The sequence below is a fragment of the Podarcis tiliguerta genome (assembly GCF_965153285.1).
Source record: "Podarcis tiliguerta genome assembly, chromosome: Z".
Taxonomy (NCBI): domain Eukaryota; kingdom Metazoa; phylum Chordata; class Lepidosauria; order Squamata; family Lacertidae; genus Podarcis; species Podarcis tiliguerta.
In genome coordinates this window covers 40,898,446-40,924,419 of record NC_139553.1, presented here as the reverse complement: position 1 = coordinate 40,924,419, position 25,974 = coordinate 40,898,446, and the positions used below count along the sequence as shown (strand labels likewise).

At 46.0% G+C, this 25,974-nt stretch overlaps 2 protein-coding genes across 7 annotated transcripts in view; one reads left to right on the top strand and one right to left on the bottom strand.

The window, feature by feature from the left end:
- NRK (Nik related kinase) overlaps window positions 1–25,974 on the bottom strand; it is a 128,347-nt gene that overhangs the window by 48,740 nt on the left and 53,633 nt on the right. For all 3 annotated transcript variants that reach the window (XR_014506935.1, XM_083422283.1, XM_083422284.1), the window contains 7 exons: window positions 23,219–23,371; window positions 14,585–14,716; window positions 13,763–13,830; window positions 12,907–13,022; window positions 12,310–12,383; window positions 10,492–10,616; window positions 7,600–7,693 (listed from right to left, as the gene is read on the bottom strand). Coding sequence is in view for 2 of the 3 variants with exons in the window: in XM_083422283.1 (XP_083278409.1) it covers window positions 7,600–7,693; window positions 10,492–10,616; window positions 12,310–12,383; window positions 12,907–13,022; window positions 13,763–13,830; window positions 14,585–14,716; window positions 23,219–23,371 (762 nt within the window). In the remaining variant the exon portion in view is untranslated. The remainder of the gene's footprint in view (window positions 1–7,599; window positions 7,694–10,491; window positions 10,617–12,309; window positions 12,384–12,906; window positions 13,023–13,762; window positions 13,831–14,584; window positions 14,717–23,218; window positions 23,372–25,974) is intronic.
- Window positions 279–2,371, top strand: LOC310668984 (uncharacterized protein). 4 transcript variants are annotated; one of them, XM_083422369.1, is made up of 5 exons: window positions 279–408; window positions 1,070–1,367; window positions 1,469–1,545; window positions 1,841–1,899; window positions 2,132–2,371. In XM_083422369.1, the coding sequence occupies exons 1-4, from the start codon at window positions 352–354 to the stop codon at window positions 1,892–1,894; spliced, it is 486 nt and encodes a 161-aa protein (XP_083278495.1). In that variant the 5' UTR covers window positions 279–351; the 3' UTR covers window positions 1,895–1,899; window positions 2,132–2,371. The 4 variants fall into 4 exon arrangements, with proteins under 4 accessions (XP_083278495.1, XP_083278494.1, XP_083278493.1 ...); XM_083422368.1 differs by having other exon boundaries at window positions 1,841–2,371; XM_083422367.1 differs by having other exon boundaries at window positions 1,070–1,545.

Genomic DNA, 25,974 nt, shown 5'->3' with positions numbered 1-25,974 from the left:
ATAGTGCCCTGCAAGGGGGATGCCTGCCAGATGACAGTGAGAGTTGGTAGAGAAAGATGGATTCTCAAGGTAGGAGGCCTAGAGGAGATGAGTGGCAATATTATTATTGTGAGGTGATGCTATTACAATTCCAAAGGGAATGTCAAGCAGGGAGGGAGGGGGAAGAGAGAGAGTGGAATTCTGGTGGAGACGGAAGATGGAAGGAGGCTTGGAAAGAGAGTTTGAAGGGGGCGGCAGTTGAGAGTCGGTTGAGAGCGGTTCTAGAAGGAGGCACGGGGGGGGGGGGCTGAAGCTGAGCTGGACTTAGAAGCAACAGCACAGCCGCCATCGCTCTGAGGATGTGGCCGTTCAATGCCGGGAGAAGGCGGTCTCTCCCAACTTGGAGGCAAGAGGATTCTCTTAACTCAGGTGAGCTATGGAGCCAGGGCTTGGATTGTACAGAAATAGTACCTCAGGTTAAGAACTTTGCTTCAGGATGAGGACAGAAATTGCGCAGTGGCAGCGGGAGGCCCCATTAGCTAAAGTGGTACCTCAGGTTAAGAACAGTTTCAGGTTAAGAACGGACCTCCCGAACAAATTAAGTTCTTAACCCGAGGTACCACTGCACTGCTAAAACCCAGATGCCTCACCCCCCCTCCAACCTTCACAGAACTGGGCTATGCCAGATTATCGTCTCCCAAAGCAAGTTGTTCCGTGGCTCCAATCTGGTGGAACGCTCTGTCACAAGAGACCAGGGCCCTGCGGGGCTTGACATCTTTCCGCAGGGCCTGCAAGACAGAACTGTTCCACCAGGCCTTTGGTCAGGGTGCAGCCTGACTCCCTCCCTCGGCAATCTTTGCGGAGCTCTGGCCCAATGGTTGCCAGTGGCTTGAATTAATTAATTTTATAATGAATGATTTTAGAGTGTTATTTGTGCTGTACTTTTGTACTGTTTTATTGTTGTTAACCGCCCTGAGCCCGGCTTCGGCTGGAGAGGGCGGGATATAAATAAAATTATTATTATTATTATTGTTTAGTCATTTAGTTGTGTCCGCCCCTTCTCATCAGATGCTTCCTGCTTCCTCCAAAGGACCACACCTCCAGGGATGAGGCTCCAGCGCCTGCTCCCGGGACGAAGAACAATAGATCATCGTGGTGGTTCCCGTCCCCTGATCCTCACCCTCCATCCGTTCCCCGTGCAGGCATGGCTCCTTCCCGGCTGTACTTGGTGCAGAAGCAGCAGCCAAGGTTTCCCCCCATCAAGAACACCTCAAGAGTTTTTCCGGAGCTGGGGGAGACTTTGGCTGCTGCCTCTGTGCCAGGCCGGTCGGGACGGAGCCCAGACGCCCGCACGGAGGAGTTCAGGGTGGGGCAGCTTATAAGATCAGGTAGGATGAAATGCCCCCTTCCCAGGTCCCCACCCTCCTGCCCCAGACTGGGGCTCGCGTGGCTGCGAGCCAGGTGGCTGATGTCTCCCTTTGTTTTGCAGCAAGGAGAAGGTTCAGCCTGGGAGCCGCCACATCCCGGGAAGGACTGGAACCGAGACAACGGCCTCTCGCCTCACAGGTAAGGAGACAGGGGGATTTCATTGCTTTGCCGCTCTATGCTTTGCCGCTCATGATTTGCGGGTTTGGGGGGTGTGGGGAGGGGGCGCGTCAGAATGTCACCCCCCTTCAGGATGGCACCTGGGGCAGCCCGTCCCCGGCCCCCCATCGGGACGCCCCTGGCCACAAACAGGATTCGAGCCAAAGAGCCCTATGCTGACCTGGGACTTCCTGCAATGGCTTCTTGAAGCCCCGTCCCTGGTCGTTTGGTCTGTGACAGACCATTCACACATTCAGGGATTCCTTCTTTCTTGCAGGATATGGCTTCTGCACCGCTGTGGCTGCAGCTGAAGCCCCCTCACCACAAATAAAATAGGTAAGAGGAAGAAGGGAGAATTTGCATGGAGCGGGGAGAACACCCTGCTCCAGACTTCCAGACCAACTCTCTGACTTAAAACCAAGGTGTTCCTACAAGAGCCAGTATCAAAATAACATGGAAGCAGTACAGAAATGAATAAGGCGGAGCTATAGCTGATAAGGAATGCAGTGCTCCAGGTTTGGGCAAAGGAGGACAGACCTGGGCTAAAATGAGTCTTCTTCTCCCACAGGCCACGTCATGTATGCATCTTTGGAAAGACTCTCTGAAGAAAGCAAGTAGTGCTGATAACTCTCTATCTGTTTCTCCTATAGGAAATATTCCACCTGGAAACTTTGGTGAATTTCTGAAAAGATTTTTTGAGTTCATTTTCTTGGAAAATGTACAACTAGACCACGAGTCAAACCAAAACCACATGTCTTGTATGAAGTCGATGTCTATATTAAAAGTGTTCTCTTGTGGCTGACAAAGAGTCCTGTCTTGGTTGTCACTGTGCATTTTGCAAAACTGATTTGTGGGCAGAAGCTTCATGCCAGTATTTGAAATTAGCCAGGCGCATTTTGCACCTGCCTGTTGGCCACTGGTGATTATTTAATGGCCAAAGGCCTCGGCAAAGAAACATGTAATGATAGTGCCAAGGCGAGCCTCTGGGGAGACTTCCCCGAGCTGTCAAAACGAAGGGAGAAGGGGGGAAGACCGCTGGCACAGCTCACCCCCTTATCCTAATGGCTTGGGGTAGACTTGGGAGTCGCGGGCAGGCGGCACGCCAAATGTCGCCCCCCTCTGTGTGTGTGTGTGGCTGCACTTGAAGATGTGCTGCTGCTCATGAGGCAAGGAATGGTCGCCTCAAGGGCGGGACATGGACGGGACGGGCGGGGAGAGCCTGGCTGATCGCCGGGAAGGGGATGCGTCGCAATGAAGCTCAACCCTGCTCGGTTCCACAGGCAGCGTTGAGTTGCATTTTGTCCCCCCACTGTTTATCAGCTCCATCTGGTACACAGGATGAGACCCTCCCTGCCCGTAGTGGTGCCTGCCAAGGTGATGCATGCTCTGGTTATCTCCCACTTGGACTACTGCCATGCGCTCCATGTGGGGCTACCTTTGAAGGTGACCCGGAAACTACAACTAATCCAGAATGCGGCAGCTAGACTGGTGACTGGGAGCATACCGCCGAGACCATATAACACCGGTTTTAAAAGACCTACATTGGCTTCCAGGCTTCTGTCTATACATCAGCGTGCCTGCTCTCTCTGAGCGGCTTAGTCATGCTGGCCATACGACCTGGAAGCTGTACGCCGGCTCCCTCGGCCAATAAAGTGAGATGAGGGCCGGAACCCCAGAGTCGGCCACGATTGGACCTAATGGTCAGGGGGCCCTTTAAAAAAGTAAAGGTACCCCTGCCCGTACGGGCCAGTCTTGACAGACTCTAGGGTTGTGCGCCCATCTCACTCAAGAGGCCAGGGGCCAGCGCTGTCCGGAGACACTTCCGGGTCACGTGGCCAGCGTGACATCGCTGCTCTGGGGAGCCAGAGCCGCACACAGAAACGCCATTTACCTTCCCGCTAGTAAGCGGTCCCTATTTATCTACTTGCACCCGGAGGTGCTTTCGAACTGCTAGGTTGGCAGGCGCTGGGACTGAGCAATGGGAGCGCACCCCGCCGCGGGGATTTGAACCGCCGACCTTTCGATCGGCAAGCCCTAGGCGCTGAGGCTTTTACCCACAGCGCCACCCGCGTCCCCAGGGGGCCCTTTACCTTTACCTTAATAATAATAATATGGCAGGACCCTCTAGGCCTTCCTGCAACTACAATGGCCCCCCCAGGCCTACCTGTGGCAGGCCTTTCTAGGGTAGGCCCCAGTGAGCCTCTCCGTGGCCCCCAAAGTTGGGCAGAACCTGTGTGGGTGCATGAGCACAAATGCGGATCCAATTGCACAGCTGGTAGGTAATTAACCTACTGCCACCTGTGAGGATGTACAATGTGCAAGCTTATTTTAATTAAAAAGCCCTTTTTAAAAAATTAAGATGTGCAATAGTAGCAGGCCTCTTCTTATGTTCTGAACTCCAATGCTCTGCCACATGGATTGTTTATGGCGAGTGCATGCCATGAAATGACTGGCTATGGACCTGGCTGCCAGTAGGTGATCTCTGACCTCTTCCAGTCCTCTGGTCCCATGACAGCTGGAATGCTCCAGATGCCTGTGAAGGCTGCAGTATTTGAATGCCTGACAGTTCTGGGAAGGATGAGGCTCCCATTAAGAACCAAGATGGATGCTGATAGCCTTTGCGCAGCCATTCCCCCTCTAAGCTCTGCTGAAGCAATAACCCACAGAGATGTATTTTATGGCTGGCACCAAAGATAGAAACCAGTCTTCTGTGTGGTTTGCTACAAGAGATAAACAATGGACTGGAGCTAAGCATCTGCGGGTGCCAGCCTGTATGTTTGCAGGCAAACCGTGAATCTTAAGTAGGAACAGCCTGATGTTTCAAAAGCCAAATCGCTAATTGGAAAATGTGGAAATGAGAAGGAGGCCAGGAAGCATTTTGCCTCCTGCTTAGCATTAAGAAACCACAAAAGTAAAACATGAATTGCAATTCTTTCTCTCTTTTGAGTTCTGCAAACCTTCTTACAGATTCAGCTCTTGGAATAGGAGCAGGGAGGAGGAGGAAGAAGAAGAAGAAGAAAGGGAAGAAGGTTTGTATGCCTTCTCCTCTCCTCACCCCCTTGCCATGCTCCCAACTCTGCTTCAATGCACTGGTGCCTTTTGAAGGCTTGGGCAATCTTCACGCACCCCGACCTATCTACATCACAGCCAAATTGGCTTAAAAGCCATTCTCAAAACCCTGGAAATTGTAGACCTGTGATGGGGAAGGAAAGTATCACTAACCAAATTCTCGGCATGCTGACCAAGCTCCAATCCTACAATTCTTTGAGGAGATAATACAATCCCCTTAAATTTACAAAGTAGGTACAAACTCAGCTTTGTGGGGTCCATAACCTATCATCAAATGTTGCAGAGCCACCTTGCTCTCAAACAACGGCCAAACAGAAGAGCAAGCTTAAGAGGAACGCTGGTTTCTTGACAACCACAGAATTTGTTTCAGAAATTGGTCTTCTAGAAGAATTGAGATCTTCTGCAATAAGTGGTTATGACCTAGGTCACATCCACCATGAGTGGGGAACTTTCCCCCCCCCCTCCACAGGCCAAATTTGACAGGTGAGTGAGGCCACACACCTGCCTGTCACCTGATGTCACTAATAATATATGGGAATTGGGTGCTTTGAAGTCCTGGAGTCAGGTTGGCCCTTTAAGACTCTGGATTTCACCACAAGGGTGGTTGAAAAGCCTCAGTCTGCTCCTAGCAGACTGGGACTTCCTGAAACAAGTTGCTCACTTGGACTTATCTGTGGTCCTACAACTTCTGACCCACCTTGCCTTCTTTTTCATGGGACCCAGAATCGGCCAGGGAACAGAACAATGACATTCTGCTGGCTGGGAAATTCCTATTTATATAGGTTTGTGGGCTGAATACTTTCCTAGGTTGTCTTGTAGGGATTGCTTTGAAGGTGACCTGGAAACTACAACTAATCCAGAATGCAGCAGCTAGACTGGTGACTGGGGGCGGCCGCTGAGACCACATGACACCGGTCTTGAAAGACCTACATTGGCTCCCAGTACGTTTCCGAGTACAATTCAAAGTGTTGGTGTTGACCTTTAAAACCCTCAACGGCCTCGGTCCAGTATACCTGAAGGAGCATCCCCACCCCCATCGTTCTGCCCAGACGATGAGGTCCGGCGCTGAGGGCCTTCTGGCTGTTCCCTCACTGTGAGAAGCAAAGCTACAGGGAACCAGGCAGAGGGCCTTCTTGGTAGTGGCGCCTGCCCTGTGGAACGCCCTCCCATCAGATGTCAAAGAGATAAACAACTACCTGACATTTAGAAGACATCTGAAGGGAAGTTTTTAATGTGTGACATTTTGATGTATATTTAATCTTTGTTGGAAGCTGCCCAGAGTGGCTGGGGAGACCCAGCCAGATGGGCGGTGTACAAATAAATTATTATTATTATTATTATTATTATTATTATTATTATTATTAATCTTAACTGGCTGCTGCTCTGTTTTCATTGGAACATCACCTGCCTCTGAGACTCTTAAGCACAGGGTCATGGGTTTGAGTCCCACGTTGGGCAAAAAGATTTCTGCATTGCAGGGGGTTGGACTAGATGACCATTGTGGGCCCTTCCAACTCTACAACTCTATGAATTTTTAAAATACCTTTTCCAATCTGATTACTCCAGTTTTCACAAGTCAGGGATGAGAACACATTTCAGCCTGAGGGATACACTTCCTTCTGAGCATCTTTCTGAGGGCCACGTGCCAGTGGTGTGAGGGGCCAGGGTCAAAAGCGAGTGGAGCAACAGACGTACAGTTCAGAAGGCTAGTTTCTCTACATGCTCACACAAGGTTTAAAGCAGCTCCATTTTAAATTCAGGATGCTTTGCTGTGCCACGGAAGTGTAAATGAAGCATTGATCTAATAGACATTTAATCTGGTTTAATAACCTTTCATAATTCCCTCCCTTAACCTGATTACTCTAATTCTCATAAAATGTAAGGATGAAATATGGCTAGCACGTTTAGCACGTTCATTCCAAAGTATGAGTAATTAGGGGTAGAATCCAAATGTACAGACTAGCATGCAGAAAACTGGAAGTACAGTGGACGCTCAGGTTGCAAACATGATCCATGCTAGAAGCACGTTCGCAACCTGCAGCATCCACAATCCACAGCACCACATCTGCACACACGCAGGTTGTGATTCGGTGCTTCTGCGCATGTGCAAGCGCAGAAACCAGGACGTTACCCGTTCTGGTACTTCCGGGTTTGGTGCAGTGCGCAACCCGAAATCATGCAACCCGAAGTGTCTGTAACCCGAGGTATGACTGTATCAGTTCCTGCTTTCCAGCCAATGAGGACAGCAACTGCAAATTATTATGGGATGCAAGGCTCGCCTGGAACATTAGGGGTCAGTAGAAACTACATGGGAGAATGTGGAACTTCAGAATGGGTCAAATGAAGCCATTAATTTGTCTTGGGTCAGCCACTATCTTTCTGCCTTGGTACTTTCCCAGGGCCAATTTCTATAGCACCCCATCCATGTATGATGCTTGCAAAGGGTAATATTAGCAATATTACCACAGAAGATGACAGGGTCCCCAAGGGCGTGCTCTATGGGGTACTGGCTTCAGGCACTAGATCCGTTGGCAGACCGATTCTGTGTTACAAAGATGTCTGCAAATGTGACATTAAAGCTCGCAACATCAACCCCGCCATGTGGGAATCCCTTGCAGAGACTGCAGTGCCTGGAGACAGAAAAGTTGTGCAGCCCTAGTAGTAACCAGAGGAGGAATGACCATTGCGAGGAGCGAAGGGGGAAGAAACGCCATGGCACATCTGCAGCAGCACAACCAGATGCTTCATTTGCCCCAGCTGCAACAAAACATATCTCTCCTGTATCAGTGTCTACGGCTACTGTGCTGGCGGTATGACCTTCTGACAGTTTGACTTCACCCTCCATTGTCTCCAAAGACAGATGGATGCCAACCAGCATGGCTGCAATATTAGCAATCAGAATTTGATCTCTCTAGTTCTATGCACAGAGGGATGCCCCTTTGAAATGGGGGGGGGGGGTTGAATTACCTTCTGATCCACTACAGAACTTCGAGGGTTCGGTTCAGTCTCATCTGGAACTCTTGCTCTTGAGAAACCCATCATTCCATTGCTGGGTAGTTGCCTAGTAACAAATGCCAATTAGTGAACAGAAGTGGGGTAGGGCAGGCAAGAAAGGAAGGAAAACTCAAAAGGAAAAATCCATATGCATTCTAAACAAAAATAAAATAAAGTTACTCAATAGGAACAAGTGTCTTGCCTTTCTTTCATTCCCTACAGCACCAAGCCCATCAAGAGTAAAATTCACATTTTACCATTAATTTTTTTATTGATTTATACAAATATTTGTATACCACTATTCACAATTTTTTATATATATAAAAAATCAACTATATTCTCAGAGTAGACATACTGAAAGACATGGCTAACTTAGGTTGGATAAAACCACTAGTTTAAAAAATGCAATATGAATCGCCTCTGATCTTGGATGGTTGAGATGTGAAATCAGATATTGAGGGCTTCCTGAGTCCCATGGAGTCTGGAGTGGCTCTGCCTGCTTTCAAACAATCATGGCAATTTGGGCAGCGATCAATAGCAGTTAAACAGGATATACAGTCCTATCAACCAAAAGTGCCTTTCAAAAGGAACCGGAACAATGTTCTTATCTTTTGTTTCTCTTGGTCCAGGGGTGGGAAACTGGATCCAGAAAGATTTGACTACTGACTTTTCAATCACCTGGCATCATAGGGCGTCAGGTGAATAAGACTTTGAAAGGAAGAATTGGGAATGTACTCAAAGCTGCCTCTGAATTATTCCATGAACCCCAGGTTTTGTTTACATTGGGGATGCAAAGGAAGAAACTTTACAGCTGTGGGTTGAATTCAAGCTAGGGCTGCAAAGATTCCCACTGAAAGTGGGGCATTGGTCTCAGCATGAATTTAAACCCAGCACTGACTGTAAACACAGCCTTCTGCAGGAGGTCTCGAGTGGAAACAGTCCCACTGAGGCTGGCATTCAGTGCCAAATTTAAAAGGCACCATAAGCAAGCTCTGCTTGCCGAAGTAGAACCATGAACATGCTTTAAGGTTCCCAATTGCTTCCCTTTGCATTTGTGGAGCAAGTGTGGAACAGGTGGGTTTGGCCAGAGGAAATACAATGCTGTGAGCCAAATCAGGACCCTTAGCAAGCTTATTCCAGCCCATACGCTGGAGGTTTCCCGTGCATGTATTAGCCCTATGCACCCAACAGGAAATGATCCCGTGGTGGGGAAGCGGAATCTAGCATTTAACTTAAATAGCAAAAGACACAGGTGGTGTTATCAATTGCAACTGACACACATGCTCTCAAATCTCTGGCTGCAATATGTGTGAATGTGGTCATAAAAGGATAAGTCCTTCCATGTTTGTTGCTGGGAAGTGCTTGTGTACCACTGACGGTGTCACGCATTCTTTCACCATTTCAGTTGTGAACAGGCATTTTACTGGGAAGCACAAATATACGGATTGTTTTTTCCTAGGGCTTTCCATTTTTTTGATGCAGCACACCGAGACCAACAGTCATGCGAAAATTGTGCTAGGAATGAGTGTTGGTGGTCAGCGTTGACAGACGGTATGTGAATAAAAGTCACATGGTATGATATAACACCTTGTTTTTGCAGGTATCAGGAACACTAAACTGAAAGAACTAGAAGCCTTTAGACTGGAATAGGGCACATTGGAACTACAATACCCCGCAGAGGTACGCCCCTGGTATGCCCCGTGGAGGACCTTAAGGTCCACAAATGACAACAGGTCCAAGGTGGTTAGATTGGTCTCAACTAGGGCCAGGGCCTTTTCAGTACTGGCCCCGGCTTGGTAGAACGCTCTGTCACAAGAGACCAGGGCCCTGCGGGACTTGACATCTTTCCGCAGGGCCTGCAAGACAGAGCTATTCCGCAGGGCCTTTGGTTTGGACTCAGTCTGACACTTATGTTTTCCCCTCCCCTTACGGTTTTGATCTATGGGCTACTTTTTAAATGAGGCTGCATTTTAAATTGCATTTTAACCTGTATTTTAAATTAGTCCCCCCCCCCATGTTTTTATTGTAATTTTACTGGTGTTAGCTGCCCTGAGCCCGGCTCTGGCCAGGGAGGGCAGGGTATAAATAAAGTATTATATTATTATTATTATTATTATTATTATTATTATTATTATTATTAGTGCATCTTAACTACCCTCCTTAACCACCCAATTTTTATGGAAGTTTGTCGATTCTCCTAGTGCAATATGAGACTAACTCCAACCAACCATTATGGAGACAGTACGTATATTTTTTCCCCATGCTCCAGGGGTATATAATAAATGAAATTAAAATTATAAGAGTGCATTAACTTCTGGTTGATGCATTAAATGTATTATTTGTCTGTATAAAGGGTCTGGTCCCACCAGTGGATGAGTTAAGCATACATATTCTAACTGTTGCTCCAGTAGCAATATCCAATAACCTTAAAAAATCATGGGCATTTACCGTATGTTGTAAACCCCGGGCTGAATATAAAGGGTGTTGGGGTTTGCTCATAAGGTAAAATTAAGCAACATGGTCAGAATGAGGGAAGGCAGGCAACTTGATAATTTTTAAAATTAAAAATGGATTTAAAAAAAATGCATAGGTAAAACAAGATGTAAGAAAATATCTGCCCATTTGTACTGCTGGAAACACAATATGGAATAGTATTTTTTAATGAAGTCTCTGACCTTTTGCTGGATTATGGAAGTGTGTTTGTGTTTATGTTTTTATACATACTGTATGCGTATAAACACCTGTGGGATGTTTCTTTATGCTTCATGGTTGCATTATGCTCTGATACAACAATGGGGGAGATGGAAAATCTAACTAATCTTCAATTTATAATGCATGGACAGAGGAAAGAGTAGAAAAGCCAACCGTATCTGATTGCCATCGTTGTCATCGTCGTCACTGCTGCACACCTCATCACTGGAGGATGAATATTCTGATGATTTCTGCAGCAAGTTGCCACCATCTCTCCCCTTGCCAAAAAAGGGTGGACTCTGGAAAAAGAAGAACAACTTGATTGAATGCTTCTGTCCACACTGGAACTCACATCATATGAGGAGCCCAGTTTAATTTTTCTTTCAGGTTGTTCTACAATAAGGGCGATCATTCTCAGAATTATACTGCAACCTTCCTCAACCTGATGCCCTCTTAACTGGGCTACAATTCCCACCAGCATGAGCACCAAGTCGTGGAAGGCTGCCATAGCAGAACCAGATGCTTCTCAGGGAATAATCCACTCAGGAGGAAGGTTTGAACCCAAGGACAGAAAGCTCCACTGGATTAAGTGGGGTGTAATTCTGAGCAAAGTCACAGTGGCTCAAGCTACACACAATGGTGGTAGACCTATTAAAACTCAGCTTGTGCCAATCACGTATAAATAGCTTGTGCCTCACCGGTTTTTAAACAAAATGAATGCACAAGTTAGGTTAGCCAAACCATCACTGTTTCCACTGCTTATCACCCCACTGCCTTCCCCACACCCCCATTGTCCCCCCCCCCCGACAGGTCCCTTATAATACTAGAGGCCACCAAGGAAGAGGGAATAATATTGGGCTGCAGGGAGGTCAGCTATAGATGAAGAGCTTGGCACCTTTTTTTGCTCAAAAAACATCAATACCTAGTTGCCCCAACCCCTGCTTTATAGGCGATTGGAGAAGATCCATATTTAAACAAATAGGTCTGTTGCTTCCATGTGTAAGGTAAAGGTAAAGGAACCCCTGATCATTAGGTCCAGTCGTGGCCGACTCTGGGGTTGCGGCGCTCATCTCGCTTTACTAGCTGAGGGAGCCGGCGTACAGCTTCCGGGTCATGTGGCCAGCATGACTAAGCCGCTTCTGGCGAACCAGAGCAGCGCATGGAAATGCTGTTTACCTTCCCACCAGAGTGGTAGCTATTTATCTACTTGCACTTTGACGTGCTTTTGAACTGCTAGGTTGTCAGGAGCAGGGACCGAGCAACGGGAGCTCACCCCGTCGTGGGGATTCGAACCGCCGACCTTCTGATCTGCAAGTCCTAGGCTCTGTGGTTTAACCCATAGTGCCACCCGCGTCCCCTTCCATGTGTAGGGTGACCCTAAATTAAAATGGCACAATGGTAGAGAGCATGCTTTGCATTATCAAGTGCCTCGGTTCAATCCTTGGCATCTCCAGGAGGGTCTGGGAAACTCTGGCGCCCTGGTCCCAATAATCATAGACACTACAGAGCTAACTTGGTGTAAGGCAGCTCCACACATCCACATGATTGGCTTCGTCTAGAAGGGGAGAGTGGCTAATTCTTATCAAGATATTTATTTTAAGCACATAGCTCAAAGGTTCCCTTGTCTACAATCCTCTCTTTGAAGATAATTTGTCACTGCAGCAATAAAAATAAAATCTAATTTGCTCTGCATGGTAGTCGAAGCCTCATGATCTAAATCTTGGAATATTCAAAACACCAACTGAGAGGCAAAAAACAAATGAAGTATGCTGCTTGCTTTTGATCTGTGTTACACACTTACACACACACACACACACACACACACACACACACACACTGCCCCATTGACTGATCTATTAAAAAGACAAAAAATTCCATACAATCAATTAAGGGTGTGTTTTACTTTAAGGGGCAACAAACACAATCCTCAGAAGGAGATGAAGAAGAATTGCAATAGTTGAAAAATATGCTTACAGTAAAAATAAAACCTACTGATATATGAAACTGATGAGATGCATTTCCAGGTTTCGTGTACGACTGGTGGTGGCTGTTTAGCCTGGATGACCCTGGATGTCCCCAAAAGAAAATTTCAGAGAGAGAGAGAGATATTAGTTCATCAATCATATCAAACATGTAAATAAGAGGATCCAATCTCAAGGCATGCAAGGGAGGGCTGGCCCAATGGCCACTGCTGCATCTTGTCAGAGCTGAGTCTGTTTGACTATTCACTGTGTGAAGAAGTGCTTCATTTTGTCCCTTAACAGTCACTTTCATTGGATGGCCCCAAGTTCTGGTATCACTAAAGTACTTTCTCCATAGCATAATTTTATACACCTTTATCATGTCCTCCCTTACACATTTCCACCACCACCCCATACTAGAAAGAAATAGCAGGTTTCTGAAACTATATATAGAACTATATATTTAAAAAATCCCAAAGAAGAAAACCTGTATCAACAAACAAGAGGCGCTTAGCAAAATTATATTATGAATAGAATGGCCTTGCTATCATACCCTGTCCCACTGGGAATGGAAGTGCCTCACAGTAATTGCTTGTGTGGACAGAGAAAAGTGTGACCTGTGGATTACCTGAAGCCGATCGCTTGTTCTGATGAGATGCCGACTCCCTTTGTCTGCTGCTGCTGGAGTTGCAGCAGCTGTTGTTGGTTTTCGTTGCGGGTCCCCCCAGGGATGGTTGCTGTGTGCTGTAGAGAACAAAGACCAGAAAAGTGTGTGTGGGGGGGGGAAGCAACAACAGACGATGAGAACTCCCACTGCACATTGTTCCAGGGTCTCAAAGCCACTTCTAAAAACAGCCCAACCAATGCTCACAATATCCTTAGGCGGTAGCTATTATAATATCCAGGTGGAAACTTAGCATTCCTGGAATGGCATTCACGTTTAAAATATGCAGCAATATTAGGGACACTTCCCCACTCCCCAGACATGGAAATAGGCCTCTTGGGGACATGTAATGTTTGACTCAAATATTAGATGAGCTTCATGATCCCTCAATTCTTCTCTGGCTTGGATTGCAATCTGAGATGGAGGCGCGCACGGAGTGAATCCACTTCTCTCTTCCACCTACCAAGTCCCTATCGAAATCCTCTCAACTCTTTCTGTCTCTATCAAGTGGTTTAGGGACAGTGATGTTTTCTACCTCTCCTTCTCCCACTCCCACTGGCAGCTACCATTATTGGATCAGCAGCAACACCTGTGTACAAGGGTGGAGCAATGTAGGAGGCTTATCCATGCATTTATTTATTTAAAGGATCACTGGGGAGTGATCAGGTGGGATGGCCTCAGAAAGCAAAGCAGAATGCCATACTGTTCCCTGATTATCTGGGGGAAATGGCTCATAGATGGCATCTGCCTGCTACACCGCAATGAATTTGTACAGATATATATCAAAGTAAGTTTAAAGAGGAATCACCAAGGAGCTTACCTTGATGGGTAACTCTGGTGACCAAGATGATCTCTGGTATAAATTTTTGAGGTTGTCCTTTCAGGAACCTTAAGGATCAAAGCAAATATGCCTGTTCACTGTTCTTATATACACACATGCATAAAACAGTGCATAACCACCAGCCTATAGTCAGTATAGGCACAGAGTATTAAAAATGTAGCCCATCACAATCATTTTACTCATATTCAGAAAACCTAGTCCCCAAGACCCAAACGGAAAATATGTGAGAAATATTTGGTTTTATTTAAGGGGGAAAAGGCACAGGGACTTCTAGTGGGCAATGAGTAGGAATTCAAGGTTCCATAAGAAGATCTCAACTGGATCAATCCAAAGGACCATCTGTCCCAACAACCCATTCTCATAGTCACAAGCCTGATGCCTATGGTAATCCTACAAACAGGCTTGTCCCTTGCCTTGGCTAGTGTACAAAAAGTAAACTACATAGAATAAGCCAATCACCTTCATGAACTTTAGAATCCTACTATTTCTTCATATAGAACAGTTTTGGCCAACTGGTGGTTCTCAAGATGTTGCTGGGTGACAACGGAGACGATTAATTTGGTTTATTGCCCACCCTTCAGCATACAATCCCAGGGGAAGTCACAACAAATGAAAATTCAGTTCCCATAATCTCTGACCATTGGCCATGTTGGCTGGGGCTGATGGGAGCTGGAGTCTAGCAACATCTGGAAGGTCACAGGTTAGTCACAGCTGACAAAGGACTGGGTTTACTTGGGAACAGAAGTTTTATATTTTTAAACTCTTATTAATCTATGGACAATCCAAAGAATTTCACAATACCTTTGGAGGTTGCTCTTCACTTTGACATATACTCCAGAAGACATCATCCTGACTGGGGCCTGCTGGGGTGCTAGCCACATCAGACAACGAACTGCTGTGATACATATCTCGACTGGCCCGTAGGTTTTCACTCTTCAAACAAACAAAACACACATCAAGTTCATTTGTCATGGGTTGCACCCAAATAGTTTTACTCAGTGTAGACTGAATGATGGCCCAGCATCAACCAGAGCACCAAAGGTCCCCCATCCCTGAGGGGGTTACTTTTAGGGCAGGCACCAGGGTTTGGAAGAAACTCAGCAGGATGAAGTCTAGTGTCCCTTGCTAGCTAAGCATCTGAGTGCAAGACCTCCTTAGTCAAGAAGGTTGTGTTGAAAGTTCCCTGAAATGCAGTACAGTATAATGCCTGATTGGTTGTGGGTTTTTTTAATCACTGTGGGTTTAAAAACAACCATGGCCACCATCTCACCAAAACATGGGTTTCAGGAAAATAAAAATGGTAGCCGGGAGTGCCAATCCCTCAGGGACCAGAATGCAGGGTTCAAGCAGTAGTAGGTGTCCTCATAGTTGAAAGGATCTGGCATTTACTAAACCAACGTTCATGAATGTGCTGCGGCCGATTTAGACAAAAAGCTTCACATGATGGGGGAGATTTGAAAGAAATGAGCTTCACGTTGGTGTTCTGGAGGCAGCTCAGTTCTTAGAGCCAGAACATGCCTTCTTTGCCAGTGTTTTTGCACCGACTGACTTGAGAGGGTAAACCTTTCCATATTGGGCTTTCTCTGATTTGTACATCGGTGCAGTTGGGGAGATTTGGGCAGGTGCAATTTGTCACAATATGTCAACTGCTGAAATCTCTCACTTATGCTTAACCATTAATAGGTAAAGGATGGAGTTTTGACAGAGCAAATACAGCATTTTGCAGAGCAATACTGTAAGGTTGTTTCTGATAGTTTAGAGACAAAGCAAGCTCAGAGCAGGCCTGAATAGCTTGCAGGCAGCAATATATTGCTCAAACTGAGGGAATGGGCCACAGCTGGAGGCTTTATGGAGCCAGTAAGACTCTTATTAGCCACTTTAAACCACCTTATAACTAGGGATGGGGGAGGAAATTAGATTCAGATCACAATGAAAGGTGAATCCACTTAATTCACACTTGGTAGGGGGGAATATGAGAAACAAAACTCAGCCATGTTTCAAAAGTCACAGCTATCTGAATTTTTCAACCCAGTTCTCCAGTTCTACAAAAATGCATGAAGTGTCCATAAAAATGTGCACTGAAAACAACAGGAAAAAAGCAGTGTATCAGAGGAGATTGCCTTGCCAAATTGTGTATTATGCAAAATTGCACACAAACACAAATAATTAGGAAGAATTTACGGTAAAATGAGAATGAGTTTTTATGACTTTCTTTTTTAATCACAAACTGATATGTAAGTGTGGAGAACTGAACTTAATGCTGGAGAAAAGAGAAACTGAAATTGCCAAATTTCATGGGTCATAGCACTGGTGCCACTGGGCAGGCACCCTAGGAAGAAAGTTATGGTGCAAAATGTGGAGGTACCTTCTAAATGATTTCATGAAATGTGAGCGAGTGTGATTTGGCTTCCTTGTATATTTTTTCCTCTCATAATAGCACCTCACTCTGTGTGTAATGAATATTGTGCGATCCCCACAGTCAGGGATACTGGGATGTAGCTTACTTTCCAAGGTAAGCATAAGGCTGTTGTTGGTAGCTGTCTCTCTGACTTTTTGGTTATGCCACCAACACTCTCTCAAAATTCAAAATGTGTCCTCTGGTCTGAAAGGGTTGGTGATCCCTGGTCTAAACACAACAGAGGACAGCTCAGCAGATGTGGTGGCACTGAAAATATGGTGCTCGAGACTGCCTGCCAGAGTCCAACAGTGAGAAAGCAACCTCCTTACCTGTCAGGGACTGGGCAGAGGAGGACTGGTGGAGACCACCTCCCCATCCTGACCCTTCCAGGGAGGAGGAAGAGGAAGACCGTATAGATTTACAACAGGGGGTTGAGGGAGGTCACAGCACAGAGGCAGATGAGGGGACAAGCTGGGAAATCATGGGAGAGTTGGAACAACACTCAGCTGACAAGTCGTCATTAGAAAGCATTCCCGACCCTCCATCTCCCAGAACCCAGTGAGCCTTAAAGTAACAGAGCAAAGAGCTCAAAGACAGAGGGCACTTAGGAGCACCCATAGAGGAGGTGATGATGATGATGAATGAGGAAGTGGGAGGGACGGGGTGTGGAGATTCACTCAGGACAATGCCATTATCCAAGAGCTTGGGTTCTATAGCCTCTCTCTGTAAAGATTGAAATAAAAAAGGACGGTAAGAAACTTTCCCTTGTCTTTATACTTTCTTGGGCAACCAGCCGGGAGCCACTGACAGCATCCTGAAACTACCTGTGCCTTACAACTTACAGCTTATTCCGCAGCATTGGTACATAAACCACTTTATACTTAAATACAGTAAGGGGTAGGGTGGGGAAAATATGACATGCAATTGCAAAACAACACCAAGAGAAGTCTTGTCTTCCTACCACATAGAAGCCTTTTATACAACACACCCTCAAGCAGGGCTTGAGATGCCAGGCTTCTGGCTCAGCATGAAACAGGACCACTTTGAAATCCATGCATCCATCGGGTGATGGGGCTATGTACATGATTTAGATACTTCAAAGGAGAAGAGCAAAAAGGAATCTGTTCAAGAGATGTCGATCAACATTCCTGGATTCCAGAAATGAATGGTAATATGAGGGCCACGCTCTGGCTACATTTTCTGATGGTATGTGTCGCTAGGACAGCCCTCTTGAGTGGGCTGGGTTTCAGGCACTGTGTGTGTGTGTGTGTGTGTGTGTGTGTGTGTGTGTGTACCAAAAGCCAGAATGTCTTCTCCAGTTCAAACTCCTGAAAGTGAACGACTTTAGCTTGAATATAGGAGCTTATAGGACAGCTCATAGCAGTTGCGAGAGAGCAAGGGGTGGGGAGGAGAAAAGGCTGCCATTGCCACAGCCCAACCCCATACTATGTGCCAGCTCTTTCTAAAATTTATTTATTTATAGTTGTTGTCGTTTAGTCATGTCTGACTCTTCGTGACCCCATGGACCAGAGCACGCCAGGCACTCCTGTCTTCCACTGCCTCTCGCAGTTTGGTCAAACTCATGCTGGTAGCTTCGAGAACACTGTCCAACCATCTCATCCTCTGCCGTCCCCTTCTCCTTGTGCCCTCAGTCTTTCCCAGCATCAGGGTCTTTTCCAGGCAGTCTTCTCTTCTCATGAGGTGGCCAAAGTACTGGAGCCTCAGCTTCAGGATCTGTCCTTCCAGTGAGCACTCAGGGCTGATTTCCTTAAGAATGGATAGGTTTGTTCTTCTTGCAGTCCATGGGACTCTCAAGAGTCTCCTCCAGCACCATAATTCAAAAGCATCAATTGCAATTATAAATTAAATTTGATTACAAATTAAATAATCAATTTATTTGTTAGTGTATGTTTTTCTTTTTGGAAATATACCAAAGAATAAAATAAAATTGGGATCCATCTCAGGATGGTGGAGGGTGTGTTCACTGTGTCCCATTGGCGGCACTTACCCTTCTTCTGATAGGAAATGCTCTGTGGGGGGCAAAAATGGGGAATGGGTCGAGGAGGGTCAGTCGGCAGGGAGTGAGACATGTCCCTATTTTCGTCTGAGGAATGGTAGAGGATATGGTATCCTCCAGCTGGAAACTGCAGTACAGGAGAGTGCTGAGAAAAAGGCTGCAGGACTAGATGGGCCATGGCCCTGATCCTGCATAGCTTTTCTTATGCTCATGTGATGGGCTGAAACTCAAGTCTCTGACAGACACCACAGCCCTCGGAACAGCACAACCCAACAACTCAGGGAAGTCCAAGATCTGAATCTCTAACGGCCCCCTTCTGCTTCACCTCAGGGGACCCAGTGCTGCCTTTGTGTTCCTGTGCCACTGCTGCTGTGAGCCTGGTTCACACAGTTCCTATATCCTGATGTGGCCCTGACAGAAATATGGAGAGGGATGCCCAGAGCTATACCATCTTGTTCTGCTATTCTGTCAGATATCACATGCTGAGAAGGAGCAGAGCTCTCAAAAGGGGTATTCTTTATTCATTAGCAGACATTTCCCTCCTCTGAGTCACAACCGATTCAGGGTCACAATGCGCTGATAACTGCTGTGCTTCAAACTCACTCCTTCAAATGCAAAAGAATAAAATACTTTTTATGAAGATGCACCCTCCCCTCCGATCCCCTGTAGCTCTTAAAGATACCCTGGCAATTTTTGCAAGAATAAAAAAAGAGTTTAAATGAATGAAATGAATGATAATGCTACTAACAAAAAATAAAAAGCCCTTCTGTGGGGTGTGTGTTCTTCTTCTTTTTAAAAAAGAAAACACCTGTGTGAATAATTCGGCAGAAGCTAGAGTCCTAAGCACACTCAAGACATTCCAGTTTCAATATGCAGCGTCTGTCTCCATCCTCCCAAGATAACCTTGCAAGGAATCACACAACTAAACCAATTTGGAAACAAACAAACAAACAAAGTAACTAGGGATTTCAAAGTCTGCAATGCAATGTACGTTTAATTTGGAGTAAGTTCTGCTGGGACTCCAAAGGGATTCATTTTTGAGAAAATGTGCTGTGTGGCTGCTAGACGTCCATAGGGAAGTGAAGACAAAACTACAAATTGCATGTAGCCCCACAGTTCTTTGGGGAAGTTCGCTCTGCTTTTAAGTGGAACACTGCTGGGAAGGTAGACGGGCTTCTAAAGCCCATTTTCGTTCAGACTATATAGCTCTTGAAATTCTCCCCCCCTTCCCTGAAACATTTACCCCCTCCTGGGGAAACGATGGGAGTATTTCTGGCCACTTCCAAACTACCTGCTCATTGTGAGTTCATCCTGTTTTGTTTGCTGGGTGGCTGGACAATGCCAGCTATTTACTGGGCATTAATTCTGATTTGTTTGTTTGGAGGCTAGGTGACCTTGTGTCAAGCAAAAGTTGTCCCACACTTTCTAGTGCATATCCTGTCAGTTTCCTTATTGCAAAAAAACTCCCTCTGGTTTGGGGTGGGGAGAACTGGGCTCACTGCACAAGAGCTCCAAATCAACTTGAACAGGGTTCCCTGAATTTGCCAGTATGTGATTGAATTCTTACCAGAAAATAGAGATGGACCGGTAGCATCCTGTGCCTTTCCTACAGCAAAGAGCTGGGGGAGGCATCTGTCCCTGGAAAAATAGCACAAGGGCGAAGTGTCCTTTGCCCTTGTGGTCTTTTTTCAGGAAAAGATTCCATGTGTGCTCATGAAAGTACTGGAGGTCTTTGAAGTCGTTCCTTCACCTGTGTTCCAGAAGGAACATAGCAGACAGCGGATGGTAGAAATGTGAGTCTTTACTTCCCTGCACTTGCTGCAATGCTAAGTGGGGCAGGAGGGGGGAGAGAGAGATCTGTTACTACAAACTTCTGCTCATGCCTCCTTATCCAGCAAGGTGTTCAGCTGTTTTATCTCAGTTCTTGGCAAATATTTTACCTTTTTCCAGCAAACAGCTTTTTCAGCAGGAATGGCATCTAATAATATGGTACTTAAAAAGACTTGTTTTCCTCTTTTTTTGTCCAATATGATTGCAACTAATGATAGTATTTATTTAACCAGACTAGTTTGTAGTGTCAAACTGTTCTCAAAAAGCAGCTAACCCTGGTATGAGAAGGTAGGCGTTATCAAGCCTGTTATCAAGATGCCTGTCATTTTCCCAGAGCCTGAGTCAGCAAAAGGCTTAAAGCATTTTCCGAACTGTAAGCCGTTCCAAAGGAACAACTGAAATCAGCAGAAGGAGCTGCTTGCATGCTTGAAAGTTCGTGCTGCCAATAACTACCTTGGTGACCTGGATGGGCAAGTTGAGTGGCATCTGGGAACAGCCCATGAAGCACGCAGCAAGCAGCAATTTGATGAGTTACGAAACAAGGGCTGAGTGAAAATTGCTGTCGGTTTCACTGCCCCACTTGCAGGTAGTGTAATGGGGAAGCCCTTCCAGCAATTTAAGGGGTTGTTTTTTAGTCGTTTAGTCGTGTCCGACTCTTTGTGACCCCATGGACCAGAGCAAGCCAGGCACTCCTGTCTTCCACTGCCTCCCGCAGTTTGGTCAAACTCATGCTGGTAGCTTCGAGAACACTGTCCAGCCATCTTGTCCTCTGTCGTCCCCTTCTCCTTGTGCCCTCTATCTTTCCCAACATCAGGGTCTTTTCCAGGGAGTCTTGTCTTCTCATGAGGTGGCCAAAGTATTGGAGCCTCAGCTTCAGGATCTGTCCTTCCAGTGAGCACTCAGGGCTCATTTCCTTCAGAATGGATAGGTTTGATCTTCTTGCAGTCCATGGGACTCTCAAGAGTCTCCTCCAGCACCATAATTCAAAAGCATCAATTCTTCGGCGATCAGCCTTCTTTATGGTCCAGCTCTCACTTCCATACATCACTACTGGGGAAACCATAGCTTTAACTATATGGACCTTTATTGGGATGGCAGATAAAACTTAGCCAGGAGGGAAGTTCAGGAGGCTGACAATTGCCATTGCTTCCAATGAATGACACAGCAGGATAATGAAGAGCGCATCCACATAGCAACTTCCTGTGGACTGCTTGTGCATGCGTGTTTTGCATAGCATCCTCACAATATCATCCTGTCCTTTGGATGAAAGACGCAAGGGACTGGTTCATAAGCTTTAGCACCTTCAAGTGTTCAAAACACTTCACAACACTGAAAGAACCCCAAAAGGACCTTCCTCGGGATGAGCATTTGGGTGCTTTGCTTGCTCCGCTGGAGGGCTGTGTCTTGAGAAAAGCTGAGATCCCGTTTTCAGGAGACAAGCCCACAATGGTTCTTGAACTGGCGGCCCAGGAGATAATCAGGCAACAGGTCAACTTGCCTGCCACCACCCACCTCAGGCCAAAAATGAGGGAACTTTCAGGAGTTTAGCCGTGCTAGCAAAGATACCTCTTAATTCTGATGGACTAAAGTGGGTCAACACCTTCTTATGCTCCCAAGTCAGGTAGTTTACCAGTTTGAGGTGCAACTAGCAAGCTTATATGGAGTCCGAGCATTGGTCTAGCTAGTTCAATATTGCTTACACTGACTGGCAGCAGCTGTCCAGGGTTTCAGGATGGAGTCTCTCTAAGCCCAACCTGGGGCCTCCTGCATGCAAACAGATGCTCCAGCACTGAGCTACAACCCTTCTTCTGCTTCTCAGCTCACTGATGAGTGCTGCTTGTCTGTTTTCTAACCCCAACTTTATGGAGAGCAGAGTCTGACACAGGGAAGCCACAGCCCAAGCAAACAGAGACAGACCCTCCTACCCAACCTCCCTCACAATGACTTCTGTAACTTGGCCCTCTGGGAAGAGAACCTTCCTTCGTTCTTGCTCTGCCAAACACAAAGATACATTTATCGTGCTCTATGAATTATGCACAATAAAATATTTCCAATGGAAATACAGCAGATACAGTGGGCCAAGGCTTTTTGTGCAACATGCAAGAATAATATCCCGGAATTTATCCAGTCAGGCATTAATGTCATCACAAATAACAGTCATCTGAGCAGACCTTGCTGGGCCTGCCTTGCATCGCTCGCTTATCGTTCAGCAGGAAATGGAAGTATTAACAAACAATTGATTGTCACAGCCTAATTCTGTCTGAGTTCTAGGCCAACAGTGGGGAGAGAAAAAGAAAAATATAGAAGGGTTTCTTGTACATTTGGCCACTGAAGAAGCTGACACGAATTGCAGGAGAGGGCAACTGTATTTCTGGAAAGGGGTTTAGTGGAACAACATCTGCTTTGCATGCAGAAGGCCGCTGGTTCAATATCTGGCATCTCCATGCAGGAAAGACTCCTAGTTTGAAATCCCAGAGAGCTGAAATTGATATAGACTATAGTGAGCTAGATGATCTGATTCAGTACAAGGTGGCTTCCAGTGCTCCTGTATCACCTGATTTATTTCCTTCTCTGTAGCACAGAAAACATAAAAGACAGAGAAGCTGGACTGCGCCATTGAAAAGAGGACCTTTTTAAAAGAAGAGGAATCGAAACATATGTTTGGGGAAGAAATATTGTTTGGAGAAACCAAGGTTTTGCATCATGCCTAAACCATCTCTAGGAAGAGGGGAGAAATTTGATTCCATTTACATTTAAAGGAAACTTACCTAAGGTAATTATTTCCAAAACAAGAAGCAAAACAAACCACAAAATTCTTCAATTTTTACAGCGCAATTCCCCAGCCAAGTAATATGTACAAAAATGCATACAGTAGCATATGCATATAAAGTGTGCGTTTAAATTAATAGAATATTGAAAACAAGGTAGAAAAATGCATTATATTTGGAAAAAATAGCTTTGCAAAAATGTGTACATTAGGCAACAATGCCTGGAAAAATGTAGAATAAATTCACCCCAAAATGTTAATGAATTATCCTGAAGATTTTATACGTGTGTGTGTGTGTGTGTGTGTGTGTGTGTTTGTGTGTCAGAAACTGATGTGGAAATGTGAGAGAAACCAAAATTGACAGATCATCTCATCTCATAGACCTCTACAACTGTAAAAAACCTTCAGTGGGGAATCTCCTACCTGAGCCACCACTGCTCTTTGCAAAGCTGGAGTACATGGGCTGGAGTTGCTTCCAGAACCTAGTCGACCATGTGAGGTGGCATCATGCCCAAGAACGGCTGCCCAGTTGATATCAGTTTGGATACTATCACTCTTCTCACGCTTGCTTTCAGTCTGGAAACAAACCAACAGAGACAGACATATTCAACAAATTCAACAATGAGATGGGGGTCTGTTTACCCCTGGTTTTTGTTGAGTTGCCCTGTGTATAAGGAGATAAGGTGCAGACATCTGCAACATTTTCTTGTTTGCGTTTTCTATATTTGCTGTTAAATCAACAACGTTAAAATTCCAAGGGCTTTCCGACAGCAATGGGTATGTAAATGAAATGGTGGCTTTGTTTGCCTTCACAGCGGAGACTCCCTTGCACCATGGGCATGTCGTGAATTGTTCTAATGATCAATGACCGTATGGGTTTTGACATCCTGTACCCATTTTATCAGATTATGGTTTTCGCCATGACCTATGGTTCAGACAAATCCATATATGATGTACCTGTGCAGGCCCCTGCCATTTTTGGATTTTATTTTGCCCTGGTAGCTCAGTACTGTTGTTATGGCTTAAGGCCAAACCAATAAATCTACTTACTTCTGATATTGCAGCTAGGTCTTATGCGGTATGATGTACGCCTGTGTAGATACAAAGCCCTACTTTCTTCAGCTAGACTTCCCTGTGCATTTTCTTCTGGCTTCACCCCCTCAACCCAGTTTTAAATTCATTCTTCACTAGTTACCACAACTCCTCCTCCTATTTTATGATGATGCCAATTCAAAAGGGACTGCTAGATCAGTACTAGAAGTTATGTAGCAATCATGGGATTCCCAGTTCTGTATCTGCACCTACCGTGATTGGAGGTGGAGCTCTTTGGAGGGGAAGTGGAAGGCAGGACATTGTGCATAACCCTTCCTTTCTGGTGTTGCTGCTGACTGGTGTGTGTGTTTATGATGGGGAAATGGCTAAGGATGAAGGGGATGAGGTGGAGAAGCATCAGGCAGAGGAAAGTGATATATTCCTTCCACCCGCTGATTCTCCCCTGCAGTCATCTTGAAAGGCTTCTCCATGCTCATCTTAAAGGGTGAAACATGGGGTTGGGAATCCAGGAACTGGTGAATAACTTTTGCTTCTGCCCTTGGCTAGGCTAAGACAGGGGTAGAAAAGATTTTGCAGTCCAAGCACCTCACTCTCGTATGGGCAGCTTTCTGAAGGCTGCATGGCATTGATGGGTGAAGCAGGGTAATGGGTGTGATTCCTGCTTCTGTACAGTAGGCTTCATTCCAGCCAGTCAAATGCCATCTGTTTCTACACTTGTACACACCTTGTACACAGCAAGAGGCTTTATTGCTGTTCAAGGACACATTTCATCCACCCAAAAGCACTCAGGGTGTGTGTGTTCCCCTCACATTCCCTCCAACATTTCTCTGACGAAAATAGGGGTGTCTTTGCCATCACCATCCCTTTATTATATATACCCCACCCATCTCGCTGGGTTGGCCCAGCCACTCTGGCTGGCTTGCAGCATCTATAAAAACACTATACAGGGCTGCCTTCTGATGTATTTTAAAGGTTGTAGAATTCTTATCTCCTTGGCGCAAAGGCTGCAAAACTGCATATCCTCCAGCATTTCTCCAAAGAAAATAGGGACGCCCTATGGACAAGTGGGACATTCCAAGATCAAATCAGAAACCAGAAATCAGAAAGGGACGTTAGTGGCGCTGTGGGTTAAACCACGGAGCCTAGGACTTGCCGATCAGAAAGTTGGCGGTTCAAATCCCCTCGATGGGGTGAACTCCCATTGCTCGGTCCCTGCTCCTGCCAACCTAGCAGTTCGAAAGCATGTCAAAGTACAAGTATATAAATAGGTACCACTCCGGCGGGAAGGTTTCCGTGAGCTGCTCTGGTTTGCCAGTAGCGGCTTAGTCATGCTGGCCACATGACCCAGAAGCTGTACACCGGCTCCCTCGGCCTATAGAGCAAGATGAGCGCGTAACCCCAGAGTTGTCCGCGACTGGACCTAATGGTCAGGGACATTTCAGGATCAAATCAGAAACCAGGATGAACTTTGTAAATCCAGGACTTTGTAAATCCAGGACTGCCCCTGGAAAATAGGGGCACTTGGAGGGTCTAGTCTCCAAGAGGAAGAAGTGGCTTGGAGGAGATGCAGATTTCTGAGCACAATTGGTGCTGACCCTTAGAGCCCTAAACGGCCTCGGTCCTGTATACCTGAAGGAGTGTCTCCACCCCCATCGTTCAGCCCAGACACTGAGATCCAGCGCCGAGGGCCTTCTGGTGGTTCCCTCACTGAGAGAAGTGAGGTTACAGGGAACCAGGCAGAGGGCCTTCCCGGTAGTGGCACCCGCCCTGTGGAACGCCCTCCTATCAGATATCAAGGAAATAATCAACTATCCTACTTTTAAAAGACATCTGAAGGCAGCCAGTTTTTAATGTTTAATGTTTTATCATGTTCTTAATATTCTGTTGGGAGCCACCCAGAGTGGCTGGGGAACTCAGCCAGACGGGTGGAGTATTATAATAATAATAATAATAATAATAATAATAATAATAATAATATGTCCAAGAGCTAGACAGAGAAGCCTGAAAGACAAGGCCTGAAGGCAGACTGTGGCCTTTAAGGTTTCTCTATGTGGCCCTTGTGATTTCCCACACCCCTTCTTTCCCAAATCCCCAATGGCTCTGCTTTGCCCCCTGAATGTTTTCAC

Coding starts and splice junctions, on each gene's coding strand:
- LOC310668984 (XM_083422367.1), top strand. CDS start 352: ATGCCGGGAGAAGGCGGTCTCTCCCAACTTGGAGGCAAGAGGATTCTC. Junction 409..1,069: donor AGAGGATTCTCTTAACTCAG/GTGAGCTATGGA, acceptor CTTCCTCCAAAG/GACCACACCTCCAGGGATGA. Junction 1,546..1,840: donor AACGGCCTCTCGCCTCACAG/GTAAGGAGACAG, acceptor TCTTTCTTGCAG/GATATGGCTTCTGCACCGCT.